A 27979-nucleotide genomic window follows, 5' to 3' on the forward strand; every position below is an offset into this window, starting at 1 on the left:
CGGTGGCTAATGCCTGTAATCCCAGCTCTTTGGGAGGTCGAGGTGGGTGGCTCGCTTGCGGTCAGGGGTTTGAGACCAGCCTGGTCAACATGGTGAAACCCTGTCTCTACTAAAAATACAAAAATTAGCAGGGTGTGGTGGCGGGCACCTGTAATTCCAACTACTCGGGAGGCTGAGGTAGGAGAATCACTTGAACGCGGGAGGCGGAGGTTGCAGTGAGCCGAGATTGTGCCACTACACTCCAGCTGGGTGACAGAGTGAGACTCCATTTCAATAATCAATAACAAAATGAAGTCTTGTCAGTAGCGTATGTTTCTGGTATCACAAATCTTATCCACAAAGGCCATGAGGACAAAGTGTATACAAAACTGACTTGGAGAACATCAAACATACTTCACATTGCCCTTGACTCTTTCATTCTTTGTTTCCAATTATCTATGAAAATGGACCCAGGATGAGTCCTCATGAATTGCCTTTGAGAAAACAAGAACATTGACAGAAAACAAATTACAACAGTTCAATTAGATCATGTGCCTTAACTTACTGTAGACAGAGAAATTCTGCAGATAGTGGGCCCAGAGTGAGCAAACTACCGAAGAATTCACAGCCACCACACCAATGTGTAAATGCTTGGAGCCTCCAGGTTACATTTATTTTGTACCAAGCAAAACAGAACATAACTCTATAGTCGAGTTACCTCTTCTTTTAAGGAACGAATAAAGCCGTAAATATTGTTGAACATGGAGAGACAGATTGTGGTCAAGCTCAAAATAAGCCCAGTGAATGGACAATATCTCTGGGTTATGACCTGGGGTTCTTCAGGGAGAATGGTTGGCCTAGAAAGAAGCCACTGGATGAATTCTTCTAACTTGGTAGCACTGAGGAAAAATGTCCATTTTCCTCCATGAACAAAAGTTAGCTTGATCCATGTACTGAAGTCTGGGTAAATGTAAATATTTGGCTTTGCTGTTTTAAAGTTCCTTGATGCATTTTGATGGTTACGTTTCTTCAGAGTTTTAATTTGGGGAGAAATTGTTATTTTCTCAAGATGGTCAGTGGACTTTGGATAACTGGGCACTTTCTCTGGTTCTGCTGAAGACATTTCCCTGTCTGTAGAGGCCACTGTGTTCTTCAGAGTTGCTGGTTGTATGAGTTTGTAAAGCAGTTCTGTGATTTCTTCACCCCTTTCTCCCTCCGGAATCTCTAGACAATGTATCCTGGAGTAGGAATTCTGCTTTTCCAGTTCTGTCACCTTCTTCTTTAAGGCCTTGATGTCTTCTTTCATAGAGAGGATATCTTTAGTTGTTGTGCATTGTTTGTCTTCATTAACATTCATTCTGGTTTCCAGGACCTCCATCTGTTTTTGGTACAAGTCAGTCTTTTCATGGACTTTTGGTATCGCATGGACAATGTCAGTCATTTGGCTGAAAAGTTCAACTTGAGCAGTTTTAACATCTTGGAGCACTACTGTAAGATTCATTTTTCCGTCATAACTAACATCATCTTGATTACAATCATCAGATGTCACAGTTGGATATCTAGTTGAATCTTGGTGCCGAATCTTACATTTGTGGTAAACATTTTTAAAAGACTGTCTGACCTTGGAGACATTTGAAGTCCACATTTCCCTAGCAGCAGCTTTTACCCTTTTGGTGTGAAGTGTGTACATCTTTCATGGTGAAACAAGAGGCAAGGTGTTGGAAAACATAGAATCACAGGAAGAAATAATGTATGAATGAAATGGTCTTTCTCTTACTATTTGTTGGATGCCTTTCCTGATAACATCATAGAACACTCTGTGGAAATCATCAGCCACAGCAGTAGAATCTCTTAGGTGATTAGCTTCTTATAGAGCAGCCCAACTGGAGAGCTCTGTGAAATAATACTCAACTGCATGGAATCCTTCATATGGTAATCATTGACTTGCTGCTGATGTCACAATGACTGCTGACTTAAAAAAAACACATTTAACTACAGCAGTTCTCAAAAGTTTGGTCATAGGGCTCTTTTTCAATCATAAAAATTGTTGAGCAGCCTTAGCAACATAGAAAACACCCGTTGCTACAAAACATTAAAAAATTAGCCAGCCATGGTGGTGCATGCCTGTAGTCTCAGCTACTTGGGAGGCTGAGGTGGGAGGATCACTTGTGCATGAGGGGGTGGAGGCTATAGTGTGCCATGATAGTACTACTGCACTCTAGTCTGGGTGACAGTGTGAGACTCCATCTCAAAAAAATAAAAATAAATAAAAATGAAAAATTATTGAGGATCACACAGATTTTATTTATTTGGGTTATATCTACCTACATTTTATAGTAGATATTAAAATTAAGAAAGTCTTAGATATTTACTTATTAATTTAAATTAAAAAACCCATTACATGTTAACATAAATGATATATTTTTTATAAAACATAATTTGGTTTTCTAAAAAATACGAGAAGAGTGGCATTGTTTTGCATATCTGCAAATGTTTTAAATACCTGAATTAATAGAAGATAACTAGATTCTCGTATCTGCTTCTGCATTATATCTGTTGTGACATATTGTTTTGATTGAAGCATATGAAGAAAAAATAGCCTCATGGAGATACATAAATGGAAAGGGGAGAGTATTTTCATAGCCTTTTAAGATAATTGAGGATATTATTCTTTGCTACTTTATGAAAATTTGACAAATGATATTTTTTTAGAAGTTAGCTGTAATGTGTCATTTTAGGCCAAATCAATGAACTTTCATACTTTGTTATATTAATAGTCACTGGTCTATTTTTTTATTTTGAATAGATGCATAATATCATGTATTGGTCATTTGACAAACAATGGTTCACTGAATTATGTAGGTCTTCCAAATGTTGACTCATTGTATTATATAGTATCAAAATATCATATTCATTAATATGTCCACCAATCTCACCAGAAAAGTCTTTGAGTATTGAGAAGAGGCCAAGCTCATGGTGGCAAATGCAAATTTTCAAAATTCTAATTTTAGCTTGAAAATCTTGAACTGTATTAAGCTGATTTATTGTTTTCCTTGAAGTGACAGATTCCCTCCATCCATTTTTTGCAAAAATGCTTGCCAAATGCCCAACTGTGAACACTGTAGTTTGTTATCAGTTGTTTTTTCAAGAAAAGATAGTGTTCCATGAAAAAAGCATACATTTGCAACTCAGATACTTATGTACTTTTTCTCATGAAAACCAGTATACTTTGGTAAGCTGCAGAACACTTATGCTTACTTCCCATTATATCATACATAATAGAAAAAAGATGTACTGAAGGGTTGAGATCTAATAAGATTAAAAAGTCTTACTGCTTCATTGAGGACATTCTTGAGTGAAACTGGTTTTTCTTGTATTTTTTTTTTCCTTTTCTGATTGAGCCACTGTTAGTCAGTGTGGTACCCCTGCTGTGGTTCATGCTGAGGTATCAACAGTTTTACCCACCATTGCTTTTGCAATGTAATTTTCAACAGGCAAACGTAAGCACAGTGGAAAAGACAAACGGTGTCCTAGGATTATTTTGAAATATTGTTGCCCTCATGGTCACACATACAGAGTGGCCTCATGACACAAAGCATGCCACACTTTGAGAGCCACTGCCTTAGAATTTAAAAATAACATCAGCCATTTATCATGTTTCTTCTTATAGGTTTTTCTACATAACAGTACTTAAAATTCAAGCCCTTTGAAATATTAAATAATATTTGGCCCATTTTATATACTGAGGTAAAAACTTAATTTTATTCTCTAAACACATTAGACTGAACATTCTGGAATCAAAATGACATGATACTCACATGTCTCTCAAGGAGCAGTCCTATTCTAATCAAAAGGACATTCCCTCTTGGATCCGTGCCAGTTCCAACCTTCTACCAAATCACTGTTTCTTCTATTTGTGCCGAATTGGAGGATCAGTGTCAGCCCAGGATTTGGTACAAACACTGAGCTTAGCCAGCAGTAGTTTTAAAATTTTGGCTCATCAATAATATCTGGGATTTTGCTTTACTCTCCTATCTTTCAAATGCTGTTTAGTAACCTTTCGAAAATGTCTAGAAACCTTTCCAAACACTTGCTGAGGAAAATGTTCTCCAAGAGGCAGACTATCACAGGAATGGCATTGTGGGCTGGGAAAGGTTAGAGTTCACAGCCGTCCCATTTACTCTGGCTAAGGCCATTTTATCCATCGAGTTCTACAGAGACAGTGCTTAGGGCCTATACAGTTTTTAAGGGCCAATGAAAATACTTAAGACCAGAAGAAGAAAACAAACAAACAAAATGGCTCAGAATACTGAAAGCTGCAAGATTGAAACAATAAATGTTTAATGAAACATCTCTGAAATGTACTATGTCATATTCATTAATTGTTAGATTTAGTATTATTAAAATTTCATTACATTTGGAGGCAATTTGTGTATTACGTATTCTCACTTTCCAAGAATTCCCAGTTAAATTAGAGGGACTGCTTGTCGTAATTACTCCCTCCAGGTTAATAACAGCTAAGACTTGTTGGGTGCATACCAGATACTATTCTAAATATTAGATTACATAACTATGTTCAGAGAAGTCAAGTAACTTTGCTAAGGTAATAGAGCTTAAAAATGGGCAGAGTCAGATTTCAAATGCTTAAATTCTGGCTCCAGAGTCCATGTGTTTTACCTCTACTGCCTCATAATCATGATTAAAATATATATTTAGTACAACTCAGAAAAAGATGGACATTTTATTTTTAAAATCATACTATATATTTATAGGAGACTTATTTTATTAAAATTTTGTTTGTTTAGCATTATGAGAAAATTAAAGCTTTCATTGGTTATTTTATTTACCAAAAGCATTTGATACAAAAATTTGTGAAGACTTTAGAAGTTCAACAAGCTCTAATGTATAGGTAAAAGTGAGTATTTGGAGGCTATACTTTCCTTACTGTGGTAGACATAGTAATACAATGATTGGAATTAAAAACAGTAAAGTTTTCAACTTAAAATACTAATGTATGCTTACTATTTTTAGAAAACAAATAAATCTAATAGGCTGATACAAACATAAACCTGTCTGGGTTTCTAACTACTTCCTTCGTAATGTCAATAAAGGGAGCCCTGGCCTACCTGGGGTTTGCCAGGTGGTGGAAAGTTGTACCGGGAGGAGGTAAGCCTGTTGATTTGGGCGAAGTTATGAGAGCAATCAGAAAGTGAATGAATAACGGGAAATAAACTGACTTCCGCTCTTCGGGTTCCTGCCAGGGGTATGGAGGCATTTAGGAATAAAATAGCACAGTGGACTGAAGCCGCGTGGGAGACTTCCTGAGTCTACCTGTTCTCCAGGAGGCCGGCTTTCACAGGAATGATATTTGGAGCCAGAAAGGTTCAAGGCTGTCCCGTGACTAACTGTGCTCTTAGGCAGGTTTCTAACCTCCCACAAGCCTGTAAAATGGGATAATAACAGCACCTAGTTCAGTGATTGGTTTTGAGAATTAAGATGCCGAATAGTTACAAGGCCTTTCCTCCTCATTTCCTACCACCTGTCTCTCACTTCGCTTCTTCCCGATGAAAGGAGATGGTTAAGCGTTTTCAGCTTTAGCTCTGCCTGCTCTCTCAATCTCTCATTGTGCCTTTCTCCCTCTTTCAATATGACCAAGACACAAAGCATGTGGTCCTCGCTGCTCAATGTACCATGCAGGGAAAGCATTTTGAATAGAGACAACCAAAATGCAGCAAGCAAGGCCGACACATCAACCCGTTATCTCCTAGCACAGGGTTTCCCACCAGCTCTGGCGTCAGGCAGACTGGAGTAAAATAACCACTGGATAGATGGCTCTAATAATACATAATATTATTCAATATTTTAAATGCCGTGTGTTTGAGTACACTAACTATATATTAATTATGGCAGAGTTTAGATTATCTATATAAATGATGTCTATAAAAGTCACTCTGTCTTTTTAAAACATGTTTTTTTTTTTTTTTTTGAGTAGGAGAGAGTGGGATAGTTACAGCTATCCTGCTAGCAACTGAGCATTATGTATAACGTTTGTGTTACGCCTGTGGTAATCTGCTATTACTCATGTTCCCTTAGGGGTCGGGACCACAAAAACTTATTGAGAGTCTTTAACTTCCCCCACAAAGTTTAGGGGCCAAGTTCACAAGAATCTGGACCCTCCCACCTGACTATCACCTGTCATGTGTAGGGTGGGATAAAAGACTGAGGAAACAGGAACCAGGAAAGTCTTTCCAATTTGATCAGGGTGGGCTGACTCAAGGGGATAAGAATGTGCAAATTCAGTCTCCTGTTACACGTGCTAAGTAGTTACGAGGGCCCAAAGGGAAAGCCGTCTTCAACTCTTCTTTCTTTTTGGCCATGAGAAATAGAAGACAGTGGACTTGAAATCAGAGCTGTTGCACCGGACCAGGACAGGGAAACAGGGGAAAGTCATAGTGTTCATAATGTAGGCAAGGTCTGAGGCTGAAGGAAGCGATGGAGCCCAGGGACATTGATAAGGCCATCTGGTGAGAGTGACACATGGGGTAAGGGAAAGGGCTGCATCCACTATGCGGTTCCAATAAATGTTCATAATGATACTTTAAAATCCTGTGAGATCACAAGCCAAAAGAATGAGGTGAACACCTTTGAAGAAATGATGGAATAACTTTTAAATAATATTTGGCAATGATAATGTACTTTTTCACTATAACTAAAATTGTGTGGTCTTTCTGGAAAAATTTCATCTATTTATCGCCAAGGCAAATTTCTACCCATCCTTTAGGAGTCATTCATTCATCTACTACACTTGTCCTGCCGTTTCTGATTCTCCTTATAGGCTTCCCAGTGCTTCCAACAGATCTGGGTCTCCACCTAGCAATGATTCCCATATTGTATTGCTATTCTTGGAGAGCCTATCTCCCCTCTAGATTCCGAATTCCTTGAGAGGATAGACTTGGGTTTTTTGTTGTTGTTGTTGTTTTTAGAGATGGGTCTCAGTGTGTTGCCCTGCCTGGACTCAAATTCCTGGGCTCAAGCGATCCTCTGCCCCAGTCTCCCAAGTAGCTGGGACTGCAGGTGTGCACCACCGGAGACTCGCTTTTTAACTCCATATCCTCAATGTCCCAAAGCCTAACATATAGTTAGTGCTCAATAAATCTTTATTCACTGAATAAAAGCATGAATGAATGCACCTGTGGATGATTGTCAAGATATTGATTGGGTCTCTCTTGAGCCTATTTCTATGGGCCTATTTCCATTTCTATGTATCAAGGAGACACGCTGTTTGACTCAGAATGGGAATAACTTTTCTCAGTTCCTGGGAGATCATTAGCAATTTTGGGATAGGATTTAATAATTGCTCCCCACAGACTTGAAGCAGTTAAGTGGCAGTAAATTGAGAGAGATGGAGGTAATTCCATACCTGGAAACAGCTGTGGAATGGAGAGAGCGAGCTCAGTAATGATGGTGACAGGGGTGGTGTTGATGGCTCTGGTCCTAGAGGTGACTAAAGCACATAGCATATGAACCCCCTGTGCAACATATTAAGTCTTTCAGGCCTCTAGAGAACCACAGGGTATCAGTGTATTCTCCGTACCTCTGTAGGATTGCCTGAGAATGCATTTGTCATCAATTTAGATGCTCAGGCACTTATCTCTTTATTTCTGTCATCTTAAACTGTGAACTCCAAATTTACAATGAACTTTCTCTAGCTTATCTAAACATACCCTTCACCATTTAGTTCCATAACCCTAGGGGCACATTAGTATTTTATGTGATATCTCTTCCCTGTCATCTTCCTCCAGTTCTTTCTGTTACGCTTGGCTCTCCCTGGTAATTTATTATATGAGGTTGCCTAGTTTCGGTAATTCTCAACTTCACCTCTTGGTTTCCCTTCTCAAATACTACCTTGAAACCTCTGCTCCCTTTAGCTTATGATTGACACTCTTCTTACAGTGCTTTATAAGTCTTGATGTGCACAATTGATGCAGTCATAAAAATAAATGTCTGGAAAAAGGAAGGGAAACTGAAATAGATTTGTTTTCGCTTAGCCGTTCACCTCTTTCCTTTAATGGAACTGGTGAATAAATTCAGTGAGTTAGTCTATTCAAACACCTTTGTTTCACTGAATTTATATCATTTAGCAGATCTTTTTGGGAAACCATTATGTGATGGGAGCAGCACAGTGTCAACTTACTGTCTTATTCCTGAATTGTATTCTTCATTTAGGAAACCAAAAATTAAAAGCTAGAGAATAAATAGTGACCACATTGGAAATGGGAATTTAAGTTTGAACAAATTCAGAAATCATAAAGTGTAAAAATTGGAGAATGTTAGTCTTCCCATTTCTAGTTATTAATACTGTGTAGTTTGCCGTGGTGTCATCTCTGGGTATGTTACTATGTTAGTATAGCCTTAATTTTAAGAAAAATTCTGTTTTCCCCTTTGGCTTTTTAGTTGTCCTGATGCTTTGTAGTGCTTTGGAGTACAAAATCCAAGGAGCCATCTTCTTTCCTATTCCAACATTTTAAAGGTAATAAAATGAAACATTGCACTGGCTTTTCCTAATAGTGCCCACCTTGAGAGACATGTATTATGATGGCATTTTATGTTTCCAAGGGAATTTGCAGCCATATCTCTGTGAAGTAAATGTGTATTCATCCCTTGACTGTATTTTGTTTTCTGTTGTTAGTGCCCTCTCTATCTTGGGTGTATTATTTTTCCATTTCATTCCATGTATACAATGAGAACAGCAGTATTGCCATATGTTGACATTGAAGGGGGGGTCACAGAATTAACATGAAAATGTTTATTATACCTAATTTTAAATTTTACATTATCCCTCTTATTTAAGAACTGTAAACTTCTTATTATGCACTGTTTTGGCAGTGTTTTTTCTTCAGCAGTTTGATTTTGGAATCATTTCCTTTCTGTGTTTAAAGCTACAGGCATCCTTTTTCCTGCATGGGTTTAGATTACAAAGATCTTATTTAACTTGCCAGATGTATTCCTTCTGCTTGTGCACTACGATTACACACAAAATAGAAAATGCCCAAAAGGCAATTATAAAATGAAGTGGGTTTTTTTTTTCTTCTTTCTCTACCTAGGTTTTTATAACTATAACTATGATAATCTGAGGAGAAAATATTTATTCATTGTTTTAAATATTTATTGAAGGCTCCCCAACTAGAAATGTGTACTGCTGCTGCAGCTGTTTCTATTCCGCCAAAAGCCAACTTGAATATAAAAGGTGTTTAACCGTAAGATTGAGAATTTTATTTGTTGCTGGGAGGTGGGTATATCTCTTTCTGGAAATTTGAATCTCTTTCTTGTAGTCTTAAAGTAATGTAAGTATACAATAACAAAAAAGTAGAATGATTGGGAGGACAAGACAGGCGGATCCCTTAAGGTCAGGAGTTCAAGATCAGCCTGGCCAACATGTGAGACCCTGTCTCTACTAAAAATCTAAAAATTTGCTGGGCGTGGTGGCACGTGCCTGTAATCCCAGCTATTCGGGAGGCTGGGGCACAAGAATAGCTTGAACCTGGGAGGCAGAGGGTGCAGTGAGCTGATATTATACCACTGCAGTCCATCCTGGGCAACAGAACAAAACTTTGTCTCAAAAAAAAAGTAGAGCGACAAGACAGTTCTATTAAATACATATTTCAATAATTTTCAGCTTCAGTGTTTGGCACTAATGGCTACAATTCTCACTGTAACTTGTGAGACTTAATTACCACTTATTCTATTTAAGTGCCTAAGTTTCTCCTCCACCATGTAGTATAAGATGAAACGAAGCTGGTCTGAGCCCTTAGGCAATTTACGTATTAAGATAGGCAAAATTTCTGTTGTAACTTCCATTGAACTTTACATTTACATTTATAAATGACATCAAAAAATAAGAACATATTGCTGGAAATCACGTTCTTTGTTGTTAGAAAGTAGAGCTGAAGTCAAATGGATATCCAGGCTCATTCAAATGATTGAGAAAGTGATATAATAGCTTAAACTTTAGTAAAGAAGAAGATCTGGGTTCCAGCATTCCTTTGAGAATCCGATGAAAGCTTTGTGTGCTTTTTCAGAAAACAGCACTGATATGGTTTGAATTTGTGTCTCCACCGAAATCTCATGTCGCGTTGTAATCCTCAATGTTGGAGGTGGGACATGGTGGGAACTGGGAGCTGATTGGATCATGGAGCTGGATTTTCCCCTTGTCCTTGAGATAGTGATTTGTCACAAGATCTGGTTGTTTAAATGTGTGTAGCACCTCTCCTCTCCCCTCTCTTTCTTTCTTCTGCTCCTGCCATGTAAGACGTGCCCGCTTCCCCTTTGCCCTCAGCCATGATTGAAAGTTTCCTGAGGTCTCCCCAGCCATGTTACCTGTACAGCCTGTGGCACAGTGAGTCAACTAAACCTCTTTTCTTTTTAAATTACACAGCCTCAGGCATTTCTTTATAGCAGTGCAAGAATGGACTAATACAGAATATTACCATACACACACAAATTTGCACATAAGTTCATCAGGGGATAGATACACAGACCTCTCCCACCCCAATCCTCAAAGTCCTTTATGGACACTGTAAGATATAACCCAGGTTAAAATCCTGACAATAAGAGAAGGAGGATCAAACATTATTCCAGCTTCAGGATCCCTTTATGAGTGTTTTTGATTTGAAGGAGCTGGAGTCTTTAGGTGGTTTAATTCAAGAACTTAGAATATGTGAAGTGCTGAGAATGCAGGCAGTTGATTATCTGAGGAACAAAGGAGGGAGATCCCAATGGAATGTATTGGCTTGGGAATGAAATCCTTGAGAACAGCTGAGGTCTGGACAGGTGAAAGTCAGAAAGGTCTTTTGCGCTGTACACGCCATGAAGTCAAGGACCCTATTTAGTTTGTTCTTCTAAACAAACTAGCTTGGTGCAAGCTACGAGCCACCAGGCTGTCAATAAATATATAGTGTTTTGTACTCCATTTCTAGCCAGGAATTTGAACCAAGAGAAATGACATAAACTCAGGGAGGGAATTCTGTGTGCGCCTCTGATACAAAGTGACTGAGACGAATGTTGGAGGCTGGGCTAGATATTTTTGCGGTCAGTTGGGAGCATAGCAAATGTTTTTAAGAGTTGTTTAGGGTCAGATTTGCAACATTAAATGTCTTGATTTTATTGCTAAGTAACTAAGTAATAACAGAAATGTTATATCCAGTATTTTATCATGAAATTCTAATGGCATTTAGAAATGGAACTTGGTAAGTGAAGATTCCAAATCTGAGAAGTTAACCGCTAGACCTAAACTGCCCACAGCAGTGGAAGAGCCGACATTTTCAATGGACTCCTCCAGCGTGCGCTTTCCTAATTTCCTAGAGTGGATAGGGAAGAAGGAGAGGCTTTGTGGGACAACAAAGTTATTGTTAATTTTGACTTTTTCCCTCTCCTCTTTCAGAAGCATTTAAAAAGCGGGGCTGTTGTTATCAAACGCAGAACCTGCTTCACCTGCTCCTTCCTCTTCCTACCAACCTGCTGAGTCATCACTGTGGTGCAGTGAATCAGCTTGTGGCTTTCCATTATTCTGAGATGTAAATAAAACCCTTAGCTATTAATTCATTTAATGCTGTGTTACCACTGGGCATTTTTTTTCCTCTTTAGATATAGAATTTGTATATTTATACATATTATCTGTGTATTTTACATATATAATGCAAGTGACAGTGAAGTTTTTCCTTCATAAAACCTTGAGCTTACCCACAGCAGAACTATGTCATTTTATGTTTTATTCCCTACTAACTGTTAGGAATAAAATAATCACGTTGTGAAGTACCTGAGGCCCAACATGCCCCAAATGAAGAGGATCGAGTAGATCACAGTCTAGTCACACAGGATATATGTGGGGCGGGGTGGGTGGGTAGGATGGTGATACCTGTTTTTTGGGACTTGGAGTTTCCACAAGGAGGGATAAGAACTAGCATATCACTTCTTCCCTGTCTCCACCCCCTCAGAGGGGAGTGCCTTTACTGGTTGTGATATTGGACTGTGGAACTGGGCATGCATAGCTCAGCTTCTTCCTCCTTTCCTTTGTCTTTGGGATTTGCCTGCCTGCCAAGGGCACTCTTTATTCTTCATTCTGTCCTCCATGCCATCAGCTGGATAAGGGCAGACTGTGCCCCTAAAGATCAAGAGTGGGGTTTGGGGAGGCACAGGGAGAAATCTTGAGATTCAATCCAATTCTGAGATTGCATATTAGGAAGATTACGGTTGTCACACTTCTATGCTCCATCCATCATAAGGGTGATATTTTGATCTCTGATCTACTGTACTCTTCTGACTATTTCAATTATTGTAGAAATTGGGAGCAGAATAATAGCATAATGTACTCACCTTTTCATACACTCAACAAAACAGACTAATTTGTAATAATTGCAAATTTGGATGGTATTACTCAGCCTGCGGCTTTGGAGTAGCCCCGAGTAAATTCTATTTAGAGTGAACTACATTTGGTGAGAAGCCTATGAATTTGAAATTTTGATTTTAGGTACAGAGTTTATAATTTCGACCTGACTGTACATCTTTTCTTTTTTCTTTTCACTGCGAACATGGGAAAACCATACTGAGCCTCTAGCAGATAGAGGCATTTCGATCAGTTTCTAAAATTTTGTATGCTCTTATCTGTGAAAGGGGAATCATAGTATTTCATAAAGTTTTGAGGGAATTAAACTAAATGAGAAAATGTATTTGAGAAATAGTTCAGTACTGGCCCATCATAAGCATTCAATAAATGTTTAATCAATGGTCTATGCTGTACTTGGTGCTGTGGCAGAAAAAGAGCATTCTTTATGATTAGTGAACTTAGCAACCAAGCATTTTGCTGTCCAAGATGGAGGAATTAAAAAGATGGGAAGAAGAAACAAGTGTTATTGGTGACCTCATCTTTTCCCCTTCTGTTTATTCTCTAAATGTCTCTTTTTATTTTTAATTCAACCATTGCCATTTTGATCCTGTAATATCTAGTTATAGTTTCTATATGAGGGAATTTCCTTTTAAAATTGTTAATATTGCTTGAAGAAGGAGAGAAAGCCAGAAGCCAGCTGCCAACTGGATCTCTTGGTGACGTCCCCACTGTCCTGTGGAATCAACTGACCCCAGTTCAGAGGAGAGAGAGTGAGAGGCTTGTAGGTGGCTCATGCTGCCAGACTAGTCTAAACTGAATACAGAAAGAGAGAAGAAGAAATGTTTAAACACAACCTTAAACCTTTCTTTAAATTTTTTTTTAGATTTAGGGGGTACAAGTGCAATTGTGTTACTTGAGTATAACACGTAGCCATTGCCCAAAGAGTGTTGTGCATTGTACCCATTAAGTAATTTCTCATCCCTTATTCCCCTCCCACCCTCCCACCTTTCCTCTTCCCCAGTGTCTGTTATTCCACTCTCTATGCCCATGTGTACACATTATTTAGCTCCCACTTAAAAGTGAGAACATGCAATATTTGACTTTCTGAGTTACTTCATTTAAGATGATGGCCTTCAGTTCCATCCACATTGCTGCAGAAGACAGAAGTTTATTCTTTTTTATGGCTGAGTAGTATTTCATTGTGTATAAAAACCACACTTTCTTTATTCAATCATCCATTGATGGGCACTTAGGTTGACTAATTGCATATCTTTGCTAATGTGAAGAGTATTAAGTTGGTGCAAAAGTAATTGCGGTTTTTGCCATTACTTTCAATGGCAAAAACCGCAATTACTTTTGCACCAACCGAATGCTGTGATAAACATATGGGTATAGGTATTTTTTTTAATATAATGATCTTTTCCTTTGAGTAGAAACCCAGTAGTGGGGATTGCTGGATTGAATGATAGTTCTATTTTTAGTTGTTTGAGAAATCTCCATGCTGTTTTCCATGGAGGTTGTGCTAATTTACATTCTCATCAACAGTGTATAAGCATTCCCTTTTCTCCACATTCTTACCAACACCTGTGATTTTTGACTTTTAAATTTAATTTTAATTTGTATAGATTTAGGGGATACAAGTGCTGGTGTAAGACGGTATCTCAGTGTGGTTTTGATTTGCATTTCTCTGATGATTAATGTAACTGAGCACTTTTTCATATGCTTTTTGGCCATTTGTATATCCTCTTTTGAGGAATGTCTGTTCATGTGCTTTGCCCACTTTTTAATGGAGTTATTTTGTTGTTTTTTTGTTGTTGTTGAGTTGAGTTTCTGATAGATTTTGAATATATTAGTCCTTTATCAAATGTGTAGTTTGCAAATATTTTCTCCCATTCTGTGTGTTGTCTCTTCACTCTTGATTATTTCTTTTACTGTCAGAAGTATTTTAGTTTAATTAAGTCCCATTTGTCTATTTTTGGTTTTGTCTCATTTGCTTTTGAGGTCTTCATCATTGAAAATTTCTTTTTTATTTGTCTTGAACGTAAAACAAGATTTCACCAAACTTTTTTAGTTTCTTTTCTTTCTTTCTTTTTTTTTTTTTTTTTTTTTTAGACAAGAGTCTCACTCTGTCACCTCTCCCAGGCTGGAGTGCAATGGCACGATCTCGGCTTACTGTAAATTTCATCTCCTGGGTTCAAGTGATTCTCCTGCCTCAGCCTCCCGAGTAGCTGAAATTACAGGCATGCATCACCACACCTGGCAAATTTTTGTATTTGTAATAAAGACAGGGTTTCACGATGTTGGCCAGGCTGGTCTTGAAGTTCCGAACTCAAGTGATCTGCCCGCCTTAGCCTCCCAAGGTGCTGGGATTACAGGTGTGAGCCACCACACCCAGCCAGTTCATTTACTATTCTTACAGAATAGCCAAATTTTCTGTTTCCAAGTGCTCACAAGCCCTAGGTGTCAGGGTTGGAAGATGTAGATTGAAGTTGGTTCCGACTCTTCATCATCTCTCCAATTTCACAATAGCTCCATCACAGTTGGTTCTTCCTGGAGATGTGCTGTGGGAGAAGGAAGCTGCTTCCTACACTCAGTCTATAAATCCCCAACTCTAACCATTCAGCTCTTTCTCAGAACTGGCAGGTGCCAATAATCTCCTAGCAGGGTCATGGTTTAAGAAGAAGAAAAATAAATAAATCAAAGTAAGGTGTATTCTCTCTCTCTCTCTCTCTCTCTGTCTCTCTCTCCCTCCCTCCCTCTCTCTCTCTTTCAGTTCTGGGTCTACACTATTTGTTTGCTTCCACGTGACTTGTGGCAATGAAGTAACCATTCTTCTCTGTACTAAGGGAGGGAGATTCTTTCTCTCTGAACAGCCTTCAAGTCTTGTTCAGTGTAAGTATGATGGCCTGAAGTCTGGCATGATGAGGTAGCAGAGAGAGCCCTGGGTTCATCAGCAGAAGGTTCTGGTTCTGCCTTGTCATTAACTACCTGGAAGGAAATATACCCCACCCCCTGTGCTTCATGGTGATCTTCAGAAAAATGATGAGATGAGGCTTAATGATATCTTAATTCCATTCTAATTCCAATATTAGAAGAAGCACATCTTATGAGTCAGAAGGTAGATTTAATTAATTTTTATTTATTTTAAAAATATTTATTTATCTAGAAATAGCATCTCACTTGGTTACCCAAGCTGGAGTGCAGTGTGAGATCATAGCTCACTGCAGCCTGCAGTCTGGAACTCCTGGACTCAACTGATCCTTCCACCTCAGTCTAATGGATAGCTAGGACTACAGCCGCATGCCCCCACACCTGGCAATTTTTTATTTTAGTTTTTTAATAGAGAGAGCGCCTCATTATGTTGTCCTGGCTGGTTTTGAACTCCTGGCCTAAATGCAATCCTCCTGCCTCAGCCTCCCAGAGTGCTGGGATTACAGTATGAGTCAACACTCCTGGCCTGATTAATTTTTAGATTATTGAATTTTTTTAAAAAAACCCTGCTGTTGTATTAATGTTACTCAATTACATTCCATTTCCACAGTGTAAGCCTACTTTTATATGCTTAGTAAGCTTGAAGCTTTTTAACAAATTCACTTGATTGCTGTCCAATACTTGGTTATTAATTTAAATTAAATATTATCTATTTAATTATGAATTGCCACGTGGTAGGCAAAATAATTCAGGAGTTGGAGATTCTTCCTTTAATAATGTGTGCTTAGGTTTTAGAAATGTACAAATAATCTGAGTCCAGGAAAACTCCTGTGTCATCTAATACTGCATTTCATTAACTCTAAGATGTGTGTTTTTGCACATTTTCATATCCCTGAAATTGAAATTTGTCTTACAATAGATGGCATCTTAGTATTATGTCATATATTAGTTAGTGATGCTTTTTTTTAAATAAATACTTAATAGCATGCTTGCTGTTAATGACATCTTAGAGTTAAAATATAGCACATATTAATTTACTATAAACATCTAATTTAAGAGTAGTTTTCTAATCTTACATAAATGCACTATGCATGTTAATCCTTTATCTTAAACGAGGGTTTCATGAACCTAATGTATCCTAACATAATCATTTTTAGCACAGAAAGCTACATTGTGCATTTTTTATTCAATGGAATTTCCAACTTGGGCCTAAACTGGAATTTATTATAACATGTCTAGTCATGTTGGGAGAAACTAGGTATGCATATGAGGTGTTAATGTATATGAATTTATTCAAATGGGGTGCTTTCAGAGAAGGAAGAAAGTTTTGTTTTGGAGTCTATAGCTGGAGACTATGGCATGTCAGTTGGAGTCAATAGCTGGAGACTAGGCATGTCAGTTGGGTTCTATGGGAAGCAGATATTGAGACAGAGTTGGGAGTACAAGCAGTTTTATTAGAGATAACACCTATGAAATATAAAAGGCAGAGGAATTGTATTGAGCAGGGAATGCCCACAGATTAGACAAAGTCTCAGAAAATCCAACAGGGAGCTTTGAAGCAAAGATTGTCCATGAGATTGAGCCCACTAGTAAGCAGAAATGGCCAGGCCCTAGTACCCCACTCTTCTCTGACTAGTTGGGGAATACCCAGGAAGAGTAGCCAAGGACAACAGTGTCTGTTGTAGATAGCGGTTCTTGTCATGAACTTCTGTCTGAATCCTGTAATGAAAGGTGTGTCAATAACTGTGAAACATCCTAACAAGCTAGCTCGCCACAGTTTTGTGGATGCTGGCAGAAGACATGAGACTCCTGGGTCAGAGACAAAGGGCTTTATTATTCATGGCATAGTAGTCAGCATGTTTGAATTGATTCCACTTGTTCCAGTTCCCAGAAGGAGATGCAAAAGGGCTAGGTGAAGCCTGCACAAATCTGCCCTCTGTTCCAGGGAAAGACACTCTATTTTCCAGAGTAGAGCTGTTGGCCATACAAACATCACTAAAACAATAATTCAGAACAAAGTTAGCCAGAGCCTCTGCTCACAAGATGTGCAGAAATGTGAGAGACCCCTGGGGAACTGACTTCCAGCAAGGTTCTCCAAACAGAGGCCGAAGGAAATATTTTCATTAGTGACTTTGGAAGGTGAGGAGCAAAAAGCAGAGTAATAATCCTGTCTTTTTTTTTTTTTTCTTTTCTTTAAGACAGGGTCTTTCTCTCTTGCCCAGGCTGGAGTGCAATGGTATGATCATAGTTCACTACAGCCTTGAATTCCTGGTCTCAAGCAATTCTCCTCTCTCAGCCTCCTGAGTAGCTGGGAATACAGGTGTGCATCACCATGATCAACTAGTTTTTAAATTCTTGTAGATACCAGGTCTCCCTATGTTGCCCAGGCTAGTCATGAACTTCTGGCCTGAAGCAATCTTCCTGCCTTGGCTTCCTAAATTGCTGGGATTGCAGGGATGAACCACCATGTCCAGCCATGTTGACACAAAGTAGGGAGAGGGACTGTATTAGTCTGTTCTCACGCTGCTAATAAAGACATACATGAGACTGGGTAATATATAAGGAAAGAGGTTTAATTGACTCACAGTTCCACATGTCTGGGGAGGCCTCTTAATCATGGCAGAAGGTGAAGGAGGAGCAAAGTCACATCTTACATGGCAACAGGCAAAGAGCATATGCAAGGGAACTCCCCTTATAAAACCATCAGATCTTGTGAGACTTATTCACTCTCATGTGAACAGCACGGGAAAGACTCACCCCCTTGATTCAATTACCTCTCACTGGGTCTCTCCCAGACATGTCGGAATTATGGGAACTACAATTCAGATGAGATTTGGGTGGGGACACAGCCAAATCATGTCAGGGTCATTCTTCTTGCAACTTATTCTTGTGACACAGAGGGACTTTAGCTCCAAGAGAATTACAGTGGAGGCCATGCCATATAGGCATCTTCGGTGTTTGCAGTTTGAGAAGTAGCAAAAAACAAGACTATTGGCATGAACATGAGTACTTTGCCTGACTTCTCTCAGTGTTTGACTATAGCGAATTAGGCCACAGGTTAAACATAAGATTGTTTGCGAAAACTTCGAGATACCCTTTCAGGACCTCTAGAGATAATTGGGCATGGCTGCAGAGGCTTGTTTTGCATGAAACTGATTTACGTCTGCTATAGAGGTGAGAAAAAGAGGCAGGAAATAGGAGATGTGACCTTTGATATTGTTCTACCAATACACAACTGCTGGGGAGGCCTGCCAAGAGAAACTCAGGTCACACCAAAGGTGCTTATTCTGTAGTTCTTATAAGTTCTTTGATGTATGAATTACTACAGTAATTCTGTCCAACCTAATTATAGTTGGCCATGTATATATTTCTGTTTTTGTTCCCTAACCTTCCTTTCTCCTGAATACCTAACTTAAGGAAAGCTTGAGTAAGCAAATAATTTCATCCAGGTTTAAAAAAAAGTTAGGGTTTTAGAATTAATGAAGGAATTTCTTGTTCACATTTCAAAGCTCAGTTCAACATTTACCTCCTCCTTGCAGCTGGTTAATTTCAGATCACAGTGGTTTCTTCCTCCTTAAACTCGTACAACTGATTTTCTCATTCCAAGGATGGCAAAAATGTTTCTTCACATATATTGAATTCATAGGGAGTGACTAGTGGAGTGCTTCGGTGGAAACTGTGAGACTGTGTCTCAACTCTTGTGCAAGACTGACATGGGAAATGCGGCCCATGAATTTGGAATATAGAGGCTGCTGCGTGCATGTTATTTACTTAATGATACTTCCTGACCAATTCTTTAAAAGTTTTCCATAGTGGACAACTTTTTTTCCACAGAAGCAATGAAATCTTATAAAACCAGTGTTCCTTTGTGTCTTAGTCTATTGGGGATGCTATAACAATATGCGTTAGACTGGGGATCTTATAAGCAAGAGGAATTTATTTCTTATAGTTCTGGAGGCTAGGAAGTCCAAGATTAAGGTGCCAGCAGATTTGGTATTTGGCAAGGGGCTGTTTCGTGGTTCATAGAAACCCCTTCGTCTTGTGTCCTCACATGGTGGGAGTGGCAAATAAGCTCCCTTGGCCTATTTTGTAAGGGCATTAGTCCATTATTAGAGGCCTCAAGCCCTAATCACCTCCCCAAAGGCCCTACCTCCTAATACCATCACTTTGGGGGTTATAATTTCAACATATGAATTTTAGGGGGAACACAGACATTCAGACCATAGCAGTTTTCAAAACAAATGTGGAAAACATTACAAAGAATGAAACTCTCTTGCAAGATTGCAATGTACATTGCCATAATAAAGGTGATGAGAAATTGTGCATTGAAGAAAACTACTTGAATATATATATAATCTAGAAACTCCAAATTATTATTTTTTTACTACAGAACCTCTTTTTTTCTATAATATCCTAACAAATTCATCATCATGTAACACCCTGTGATGAGCTTGGTTTTATTCTCTTGTGTAGAAATAGAACTCTTGAATTATTTACCTTTTACGTATTTGTTTTATATTGTATGCAGCTGAAGTATACACTTGTGGAGAACAGGGACTGTGTCTTAAACTTCTTATATCCATCACAGAATCTAAATCAATGCCATGTACGTAGTTGGAGTTCAATATGTATATTTTAAATGTCTTAATTTTAAGTTAACCAGAATAAGACTGGTGGCTACAGATACTTCACTCATGAGATTGAGTTCAATAATAAGCAGAAATGGCAGAAATTCACAGATTCACCAGTGTATTCTTAGGGCTCGGCGTATAGTAAGAACTACATTAAAATTTATCACATGCTAAAATATGTGTTAGAACAGATGCAGATACAAACATAAGACTCAGTCCTTGAAATAAAGGAGAGTAGAAGCTTTTGGGGCAACTTGTAAATAAAGACCATGAGCTCATGTAGCAGCAGGATATGAAGTAAGACTACAAAGAACACAACAGCAAGTGTCGACTTCAGTTTATCTGAGACACGTTCGCAGTGGACCAAATGTGCAATATGCTTGGATGTTTATGAAGCAGTATAGTGTGTGGTGAAGTGCTTTTTCTTGGGATAGCCTGCCTAAGTTCAGCTCTAAGTTCCGTTTTAGCTCTGCCACTTGGTAGCTGAATGAGCTCAAGTCAATCTCTTAATCCTTTATCTAGAAAATGGGATTTTAAAAGTGCCTACCGTACAGGGTTATTGTAAACAATGATAAGATATTTAAAGAATTTGACACAGTGCCTGTTCCATGTACTAGGCAGAAATCAATACATGTAATCTATTATTTTTGCTAGGGTAGATTAGAAAAACCACAGAAAGGTCTTTACACTTTTGAATAGCAATGTGGTTCAGGTCTTTTTAACTTGATCTTTCCAGATGTGTCTTCTTTCTCAGTTTTTATACTCTTGATATATGCTATGTCTTGAATGGCCGTATGATCACACGGCTTTTTATACAGTCAATTAAAATCATATTATAATGTGTGTCTTTGCTTGAGGGCAAAAACCATGACCCGTGCTGTTTTGTATTTTACGGAGCCAGAACGGTAATTGCTGGTAGTTAAATGCTCAGTAAATACTGATCAAACAACATATTAATATATTATTTTAATTAAAAATATATTAAATATTAAAAATATACAAATAACTGCTAAGTGTGACTATGAATTAAGGGAAAAGTGATTCTTTTCGGTACAACAAGATATTTTAGGTGGTTAGATATCTGAATTCCCGCTTTGGATATTTTCTTTTTTTTTTTTTGAGACGGAGTCTCGCTCTGTCGCCCAGGCTGGAGTGCAGTGGCCGGATCTCAGCTCACTGCAAGCTCCGCCTCCCGGGTTCACGCCATTCTCCTGCCTCAGCCTCCCGAGTAGCTGGGATTACAGGCGCCCGCCACCTCGCCCGGCTAGGTTTTTTTTTTTTTTGTATTTTTAGTAGAGACGGGGTTTCACTGTGTTAGCCAGGATGGTCTTGATCTCCTGACCTCGTGATCCGCCCGTCTCGGCCTCCCAAAGTGCTGGGATTACAGGCTTGAGCCACCGCGCCCAGCCTGGATATTTTCTAATAACATATGCATACTTTCTTAAAGTTCCATTATTTTAGATATTAACTATTTCAGTATAAATTTTTTGGAGCCACTTTTATAGATGCCTCTGTTTCCTAATCCTCAAACGTTTAATTGCTCTGTTTAATAGCCATTTATCTCTTTTTAAAATTTATTACTTATATCCTCCAACAGTACTAATAATTCTTTTATGTTTAATTACTGTTAGGTTTAGACTTACGCATTTTATTTTATTTTATTTTATTTATTTGAGATGGAGTCTCGCTCCGTCACTTGCCCAGGCTGGAGTGCAGTGGTGTGGTCTTGGCTCATTGCAACCTCCACCTCCTGGGTTCAAGCGATTCTCCTGCCTCAGCCTCCCAAGTAGGTGGGATTAAAGGCACCTACCACCACCAAGCCGGGCTAATTTTTGTATTTTTACTAGAGATGGGGTTTTACCCTGTTGGTAAGGCTGGTCTTGAACTCTTGACCTCAAGTGATCTGCCTGCCTCAGCCCCCCAGAGTGCTGAGATTACAGGTGTGAGCCACCGCGCTCGGCCTACATTATGCATTTTGAAATAAAAATATCATATATGATTATAACGAAGACTCTTGAACATCCTATTTGCTTTTCATTATTTCTGTTGGCTATTTAGGCTTTACTCGGTTTAGACAAAACATGAATTAAGCACCAGCTTATATTTTTTCATGTTGCCTTATAAGCCATGAGGTCTATTTTGGAGCTTGGCTAGAGAACTGACCCTGAGAACACTATTACTCTTCCTGGACAAGAAAAAAAAACCTAGTAAAAGAAATAACTTGATAAAAATCTCCTGAATCCTTACTATATTTTAGGAACTTGTCATATCTGAAAAACTCGTCATCATATGAGGCAAGTAGTAACATTTTGCTGAGGAAGTGGAAGACTAAGGAAGTTAAGAAATTCACCCAAAATTTGATTGCTTATAACTACGTGAATTGAGATTTAAGCATAAAGGTCAGTCTGATCAGAGCCTGCCCTATGCCACCTTTTTATCCATAATTTATCACACACTAGTACTATTTTTGTAGTTAACATCTGAATGCTTAGGCAGAAGTAAGCCATTTGGAACTGTGCTGCCAGGACATTGGAATACCTCTCTCTTTTCTTAACATACTACAACTCCCTGGATATGTTTTTTATTTTTCGTTTTGAGATAGGGCCTTGCTCTGTCTCCCAGGCTGGAGTGCAGTGGTGCAATCATGCCTCACAGCATCCTCAAACTCCTGGGCTCAAGCAATCCTCCCAAATTTGGGAGGCCTTGACTTCTCAAATTGTGGATATGTTTAATCTGAAAAAAAAATACAAATTATTTCACTGCAACTTAAAAAATTGATAATTTATTCCAATTATTCCATAGATTTCAGTCTAGTTCTCCAGCTTTCATATTCTCTCAACATCTACTGAAAGCTCCCATTCACGTAGAGTCAGCTAGCAGGGTATACAGGCAGGTCTGAAGCTTATGAATAGGAAAACTGGGATGACTGCCATTGTGCAGATCTTTCTGGTGAAGCCAGAGTTTGAGGTTTAAATAAGAGGTTGTCTTGAGTACCTACTGATCACTATGTGATAGTCTAATGTTATATCATTGACTCACCTGAGACTTATTAGTCACCAATAAAGCAACTACAACATAGTGAGGAAAATAAGGGATTAATAATTTTATTTATCTTATAAAGCATTTCAAAAAAGATGCATTTGTAATTAGCGGAAGCATGTTTTTTCACTGTATAGTTTTTCCATAAGAGTACTGAGCCTAAACTTGACTTCAGTATGTTAAGTATTCTCAGAATGTTATCTTTCTCTAAAAATCTTACAAAATGATAACTTGGAAACAAGTAAGCAGGGATTTTCACTTCTGAAACTGTCACTGTAAGAAGATTTTGCATAAATCCTGCATTAAGAAATTTTTCTTGCATCACTGGGCAAGAAAGGAAGAAAGGAAAATCTTCAGCAGTACAAAACACACAAACACAGAAGGAAGAATACAAAAAATACAATCTGTAAAGTAAAACCAGAGCAATGAGTAAACCCTTGTGAAAAGCAAGGCTACCCTGATTATAATGCCAGTGACAGAGCTAAGGCAAGGAGACTTAGCCTTAGGCATGCAACAAGGTTGAGTTGCTGATGCTAAAACCTCCACATTAATCTGGGGATCCTAGAATGGGCCAGAGTGTTCTCAAGTCTGTAGTACTAGCTGAGTCTTAGAAGAAATAATTTTAATTTAATTTTTCTCTGGATAATACCATGTTCAATTTAGGCCCCAGTTTCCTCTCCTCCTAAATATTGGAGACGAGGGCATGTCAAGAAAGATTGAAAAGTGGTAGAATCCTCATGCTTTGGGTTGGAATCCTGAACAGCTCATTCTAGAAGTGATTAGCTGTAAATGAAGTCCTCGAAGGAACTGAAACCTAGTTTGCATAATCTTGGCTTCTCAAACTGGATTGAGTGATTCCAGATAGAGCCCTTAATCACTTGCCGAAGGTGATATACATTTTCTCTAAGGAAAGATAATATAGCCTAAATTAAATTCTAAAATGTTTTATATATACTATCTGGCACTCAATTCAAAAGGACACATAAATAAATCAAACAATATGATCAAAATCCAAGAGAAACAACAGATGATGGAAGAGCCCCATTACCTAGGGGATTCTAGGGGATCCAGAAAATGGAAGTACCAGACACAGATTTTAAAGACACTATGCTAACCATGTTCAAGATAATTTCAACAAAAAAGTAAATGAAAATCCTGGAATGAAACAAATAAACAAAAACCTGAAACTGAAAACTAAATGATGAGTTTACTATCAGATGAGATCCGACAGAAGAGAAGATTAATGAATTAGTGTTAGTTTTCGAAGGGATGGCGAGGGTTAAAGAAAGACACACACACACACACACACACACACACACACACAAAACACACACAGAAAGAGGACACTCAGCAGCAAATGCAGGCTTCATGTCCAGCATAAAATCTACAGAAGTGGGGGACCAGCCTAATGCCAGAGCCCACCACTGTTTACAGGCTAGGGGTAGTTGCAAGTATGGGCAGGAGGGATCTGACCAGTGTGTCTTGCTGTCTGGCAGGATATTGAAAAGATGTTCCAATGATGAGGCGGTTCTGGCCCTTGTTCCAGTGGGATGTCATCATGGTGTTCCATGGACCTTTGTCCAGCAAGATATGATAGGGATGTTTCCTTAGTTGGGTCTTTTTCCGCCTTGCGACACGGTCAGGTCGTTAGACAGGAGGTTTCTCATGGCCCAAACCCCCATGAAATGTTTCACTTTGACCAAGGTCTGCAAAATAGCAGGGAGCTTACAAAATGGTGCGGTTTGGACTAACATTTAGAAGATAGCTCAGAGAAAATATATTTTTAAGACAGAAAATAGATAAAATAGCCTAAGTTTAGGGAATATGTGAGTCACAACTAACACGTGAATAATTAGAGTCCTGGAGAAGAGTAGAAAGAAAATAAGGCAGAAGTGTATTTAAAGTAATAATGGACTTAAAATTTTCCAAAAAGGATGAGGTTTAAAATAGAGGTGTCCAATCTTTTGGCTTCCCTGGGTCACATTGGAAGAAGAATTGTCTTGAGCCACACCTAAATACACTATCACAAATGATAGCTAATGAGCTTTAAAAAAATTGCAAAAAAATATATGTATATTTATATCAAAATGTTTTAAGAAAGTTTATGAGTTTGTGTTAGGCCACATTCAAAGATGTCCTGGGCTGCATGCAGCCCACGGGCCTTGGTTTGACAAGTTGATTTAAAGCCATAGCTTCAAGGTGCTTTATGAAACAAACAGGGTAAATAAAAGCAAAATCGCACATAAGTATATCATAGTAAAGTTGCAGAACTACAAAGATAGAAAAATGCTTAAAAGCAGCCAGGAAGAAAATCTTTGTAACTCTACAGAAATTAAAATAGGATTAACCTTCAAAACTCATAATATGTAGCTAAAGCTATGTTGAGAGAAATGTTTCATTTCAAATATATATGTTAGAAGAAAAAAAATAGTCAATTAGTTAATAGAAGCAATGAAAATTCAAACCCAATAAAATAAAGGCTGAAAGAAAATAAGTGCCGGTCTAAAATTGTATTTTCTTTTTTTTCTTTATACATATATATATTTTTTTAAATTCTATTTTCAATAAAAACATTCTTCATCAATAAAGGTGAAATAAAAGTGTTTTCCACACAACGAAAAACTGCAAGAATTTATCACCTGAAAATCTACACTGAAAGAAATACTAAGGCATGTTCTTCAGTAAGAAAGGGTAAATGGATAGTTTTAGACAGGCAACTAGACAGAAAACTAGACAGAAAAGTGTGGAGATGCAAGAGAAAGAACAGCAAAAAGGGTCTAAATATTGACTGTTCAAATTAAGAATGATAATAATAATATATTTGGAATTTAAAACATATAGCGTTAAAATATATGACAACAATGCCATATAAATCTAAAGAATGATAAACTGAGGTTACATATTCGAAGGTTCTTGAACTGTCTTGGAAGAAATATAAGGACTAAATTATGCTACTCTTTGATAAATGAAGAATCCAGGTTTTCATCTCTCACGGTAATAAAAAAAGTAAAGAGTATATAACTAAAATAGTCAATTATTTAAAGTAAGAAAGAAGAAAAAAGTAACACTAAATGGTGACATTTTTAGCTTAATTCTCTGTGAGCAGAGAAAATTTACTAAAATTCAGTACATGTATGCTAGCCAGGGCAGAAAGCATGTCGCAGCACGTTTAACTCTGCCTGTTTGCCCCGAGAAGCCCTGAGAATACTCGTTGGTGACACTTTGTGGCTGTAGGGTTTACCGTGAGGTAACTTTGCAACAAAATAGCTCGCTTTTATTACTATTTTCGCATTGCTCTCGTATATCGACTTTGAAAAGAAAAGACATCTTTCTATTTATGCATTCTGTTTTCAGTAGTGTTATTTCCATTTACAAAATATAGTAATTCTTAGTCACCGAAAATGTCGAATCCAAGAAAATCAAACATTCTTACGTGTGATGTTAACATCTTTCTCAGACAGGTGTTGACATTTGATGAATCCAGTTTTTCTGAAATAGACGATTCTGATGTTAGTTCTGTTTAGAAAAAAAATCCAAGAACAGTTTTTATATTTATTTATTTATTTATTTATTTGAGATGGAGTCTCACTCTGTTGCCCAGGCTGGAGTGCAGTGGCACGATCTTGACTCACTGCAACCTCTGCCTCCCTGGTTCAAGCTATTTTCCTGCCTCAGCCTCCCGAGTAGCTGGGATTACAGGCATGTGCCACCACACAAGACTAATTTTGTTGTATATTTAGTAGAGGTGGGGTTTCACAATATTGACCAGGCGGGTCTTGAACTCCTGACCTCAGGTGATCCACCCACCTCGGCCTCCAAAAGTGCTGGGATTACAGGCATGAGCCACCGTGCCCAGTTTTTATATTTTATTTTCACAGTGAAAACCAGTCCGATTTGCTTCAGCCTCAGAGAGCATATTTATGTAAAATTAAATGAGCACTGGCAGAGAGCTGTACCTTTTCTTTTTCTAATCAAGAAAAAAGTTAAAAGGATTATAATAAAATGGAGTGTGCTAGCCAACCACAGTAGAATTAAAAGTCAACAACAATAAGGAAACTTGAAAATCCCCCCAAATAGTTGGAAAATAAATAATATGCTCCTAAGCAGTCTGTGAGTTAAAGAAGAAATTACAACAAAAATTAGAAAATATTTTAAAATATTAATAAATATAATACCTGTCAAAATTCATGGTATGTAATTAAAGGCATGCTGAATGAAAAATTTTTAATTTTAAATACATATATTAGAAAAGAAGAAAGATTAAAGTTAATGAATTGTCTCAAGAAATCAGAAAAAAACAGTAGATGAATCTTGAAGACAGTGGAAGAGAAGAACAGAAATCAGAGAGAGACAAGCAAGAAATCAATGGTAGATTAAAAAAAATGAGATAGAGGCATCAAAACCAAAACGGGGTACTTTGGAAAGAGTAATAAAATTGACAAACTCCTTCCTTCTGAGACTGATGAAGAAAAAGTTTAAAAAGAGAGAATGCAGAAATACCTAATATTGGAAATGAAAAGGTTATATTTCTACAGATCCTATGTTCCCAACTTTATGCCAATAAATTTGAAAAATATGTAAAATGAATAAAGTCCTAGAAAAATAGAACACTAAAACTAATGCAAGAAGAAATAGAAATTATAAATATTCTAAATAAATGTATTGTATTTGCCAGTAAACTTTGTGAAATAAAGTGCTAATTTTGTCACCTTTCCTGGAGAATAAAATAGAAGAAATATGTCCAAGCTTACTTTATTAGGTCAGTATAATTTTTAAAATGAAAAATTTTAAAGAATATTAAAGAATGAAAATTATAGGCCAATTCATTTATGATGATGATATGAAAGTCTGTAAATTCAATCAGAAATTTGAATCAGCCAATAGATAAAAATATTGACCTCATTTGATTTATTTCAGAAATATGAGGTAGGTTTAATGTTAGAAAATCAGTTGTTGTAGTCTACATTAACGGCATAAAAGAGAAAATGTTGTAATCATCCAAATGAATTCAGAAAAA

General features: G+C 37.8%; 1 protein-coding gene and 1 long non-coding RNA gene across 2 annotated transcripts in view; one reads left to right on the forward strand and one right to left on the reverse strand.

Moving 5' to 3' along the window:
• LOC126949283 (uncharacterized) overlaps window positions 1–27979 on the forward strand; it is a 128838-nt gene that overhangs the window by 42628 nt on the left and 58231 nt on the right. The window lies entirely within an intron of this gene.
• On the reverse strand, window positions 622–1915 carry CCDC54 (coiled-coil domain containing 54). The gene has a single exon (XM_050782001.1). The coding sequence runs from the start codon at window positions 1667–1669 to the stop codon at window positions 683–685; it is 987 nt and encodes a 328-aa protein (XP_050637958.1). The 5' UTR covers window positions 1670–1915; the 3' UTR covers window positions 622–682.

The sequence above is a fragment of the Macaca thibetana genome, chromosome 2, assembly GCF_024542745.1.
Source record: "Macaca thibetana thibetana isolate TM-01 chromosome 2, ASM2454274v1, whole genome shotgun sequence".
NCBI classification, from domain to species: Eukaryota; Metazoa; Chordata; class Mammalia; order Primates; family Cercopithecidae; genus Macaca; species Macaca thibetana.

Bases quoted from the DNA above. Each gene is read 5' to 3' on its own strand.
- CCDC54 (XM_050782001.1), bottom strand. From the start codon at position 1,669: ATGTACACACTTCACACCAAAAGGGTAAAAGCTGCTGCTAGGGAAATG.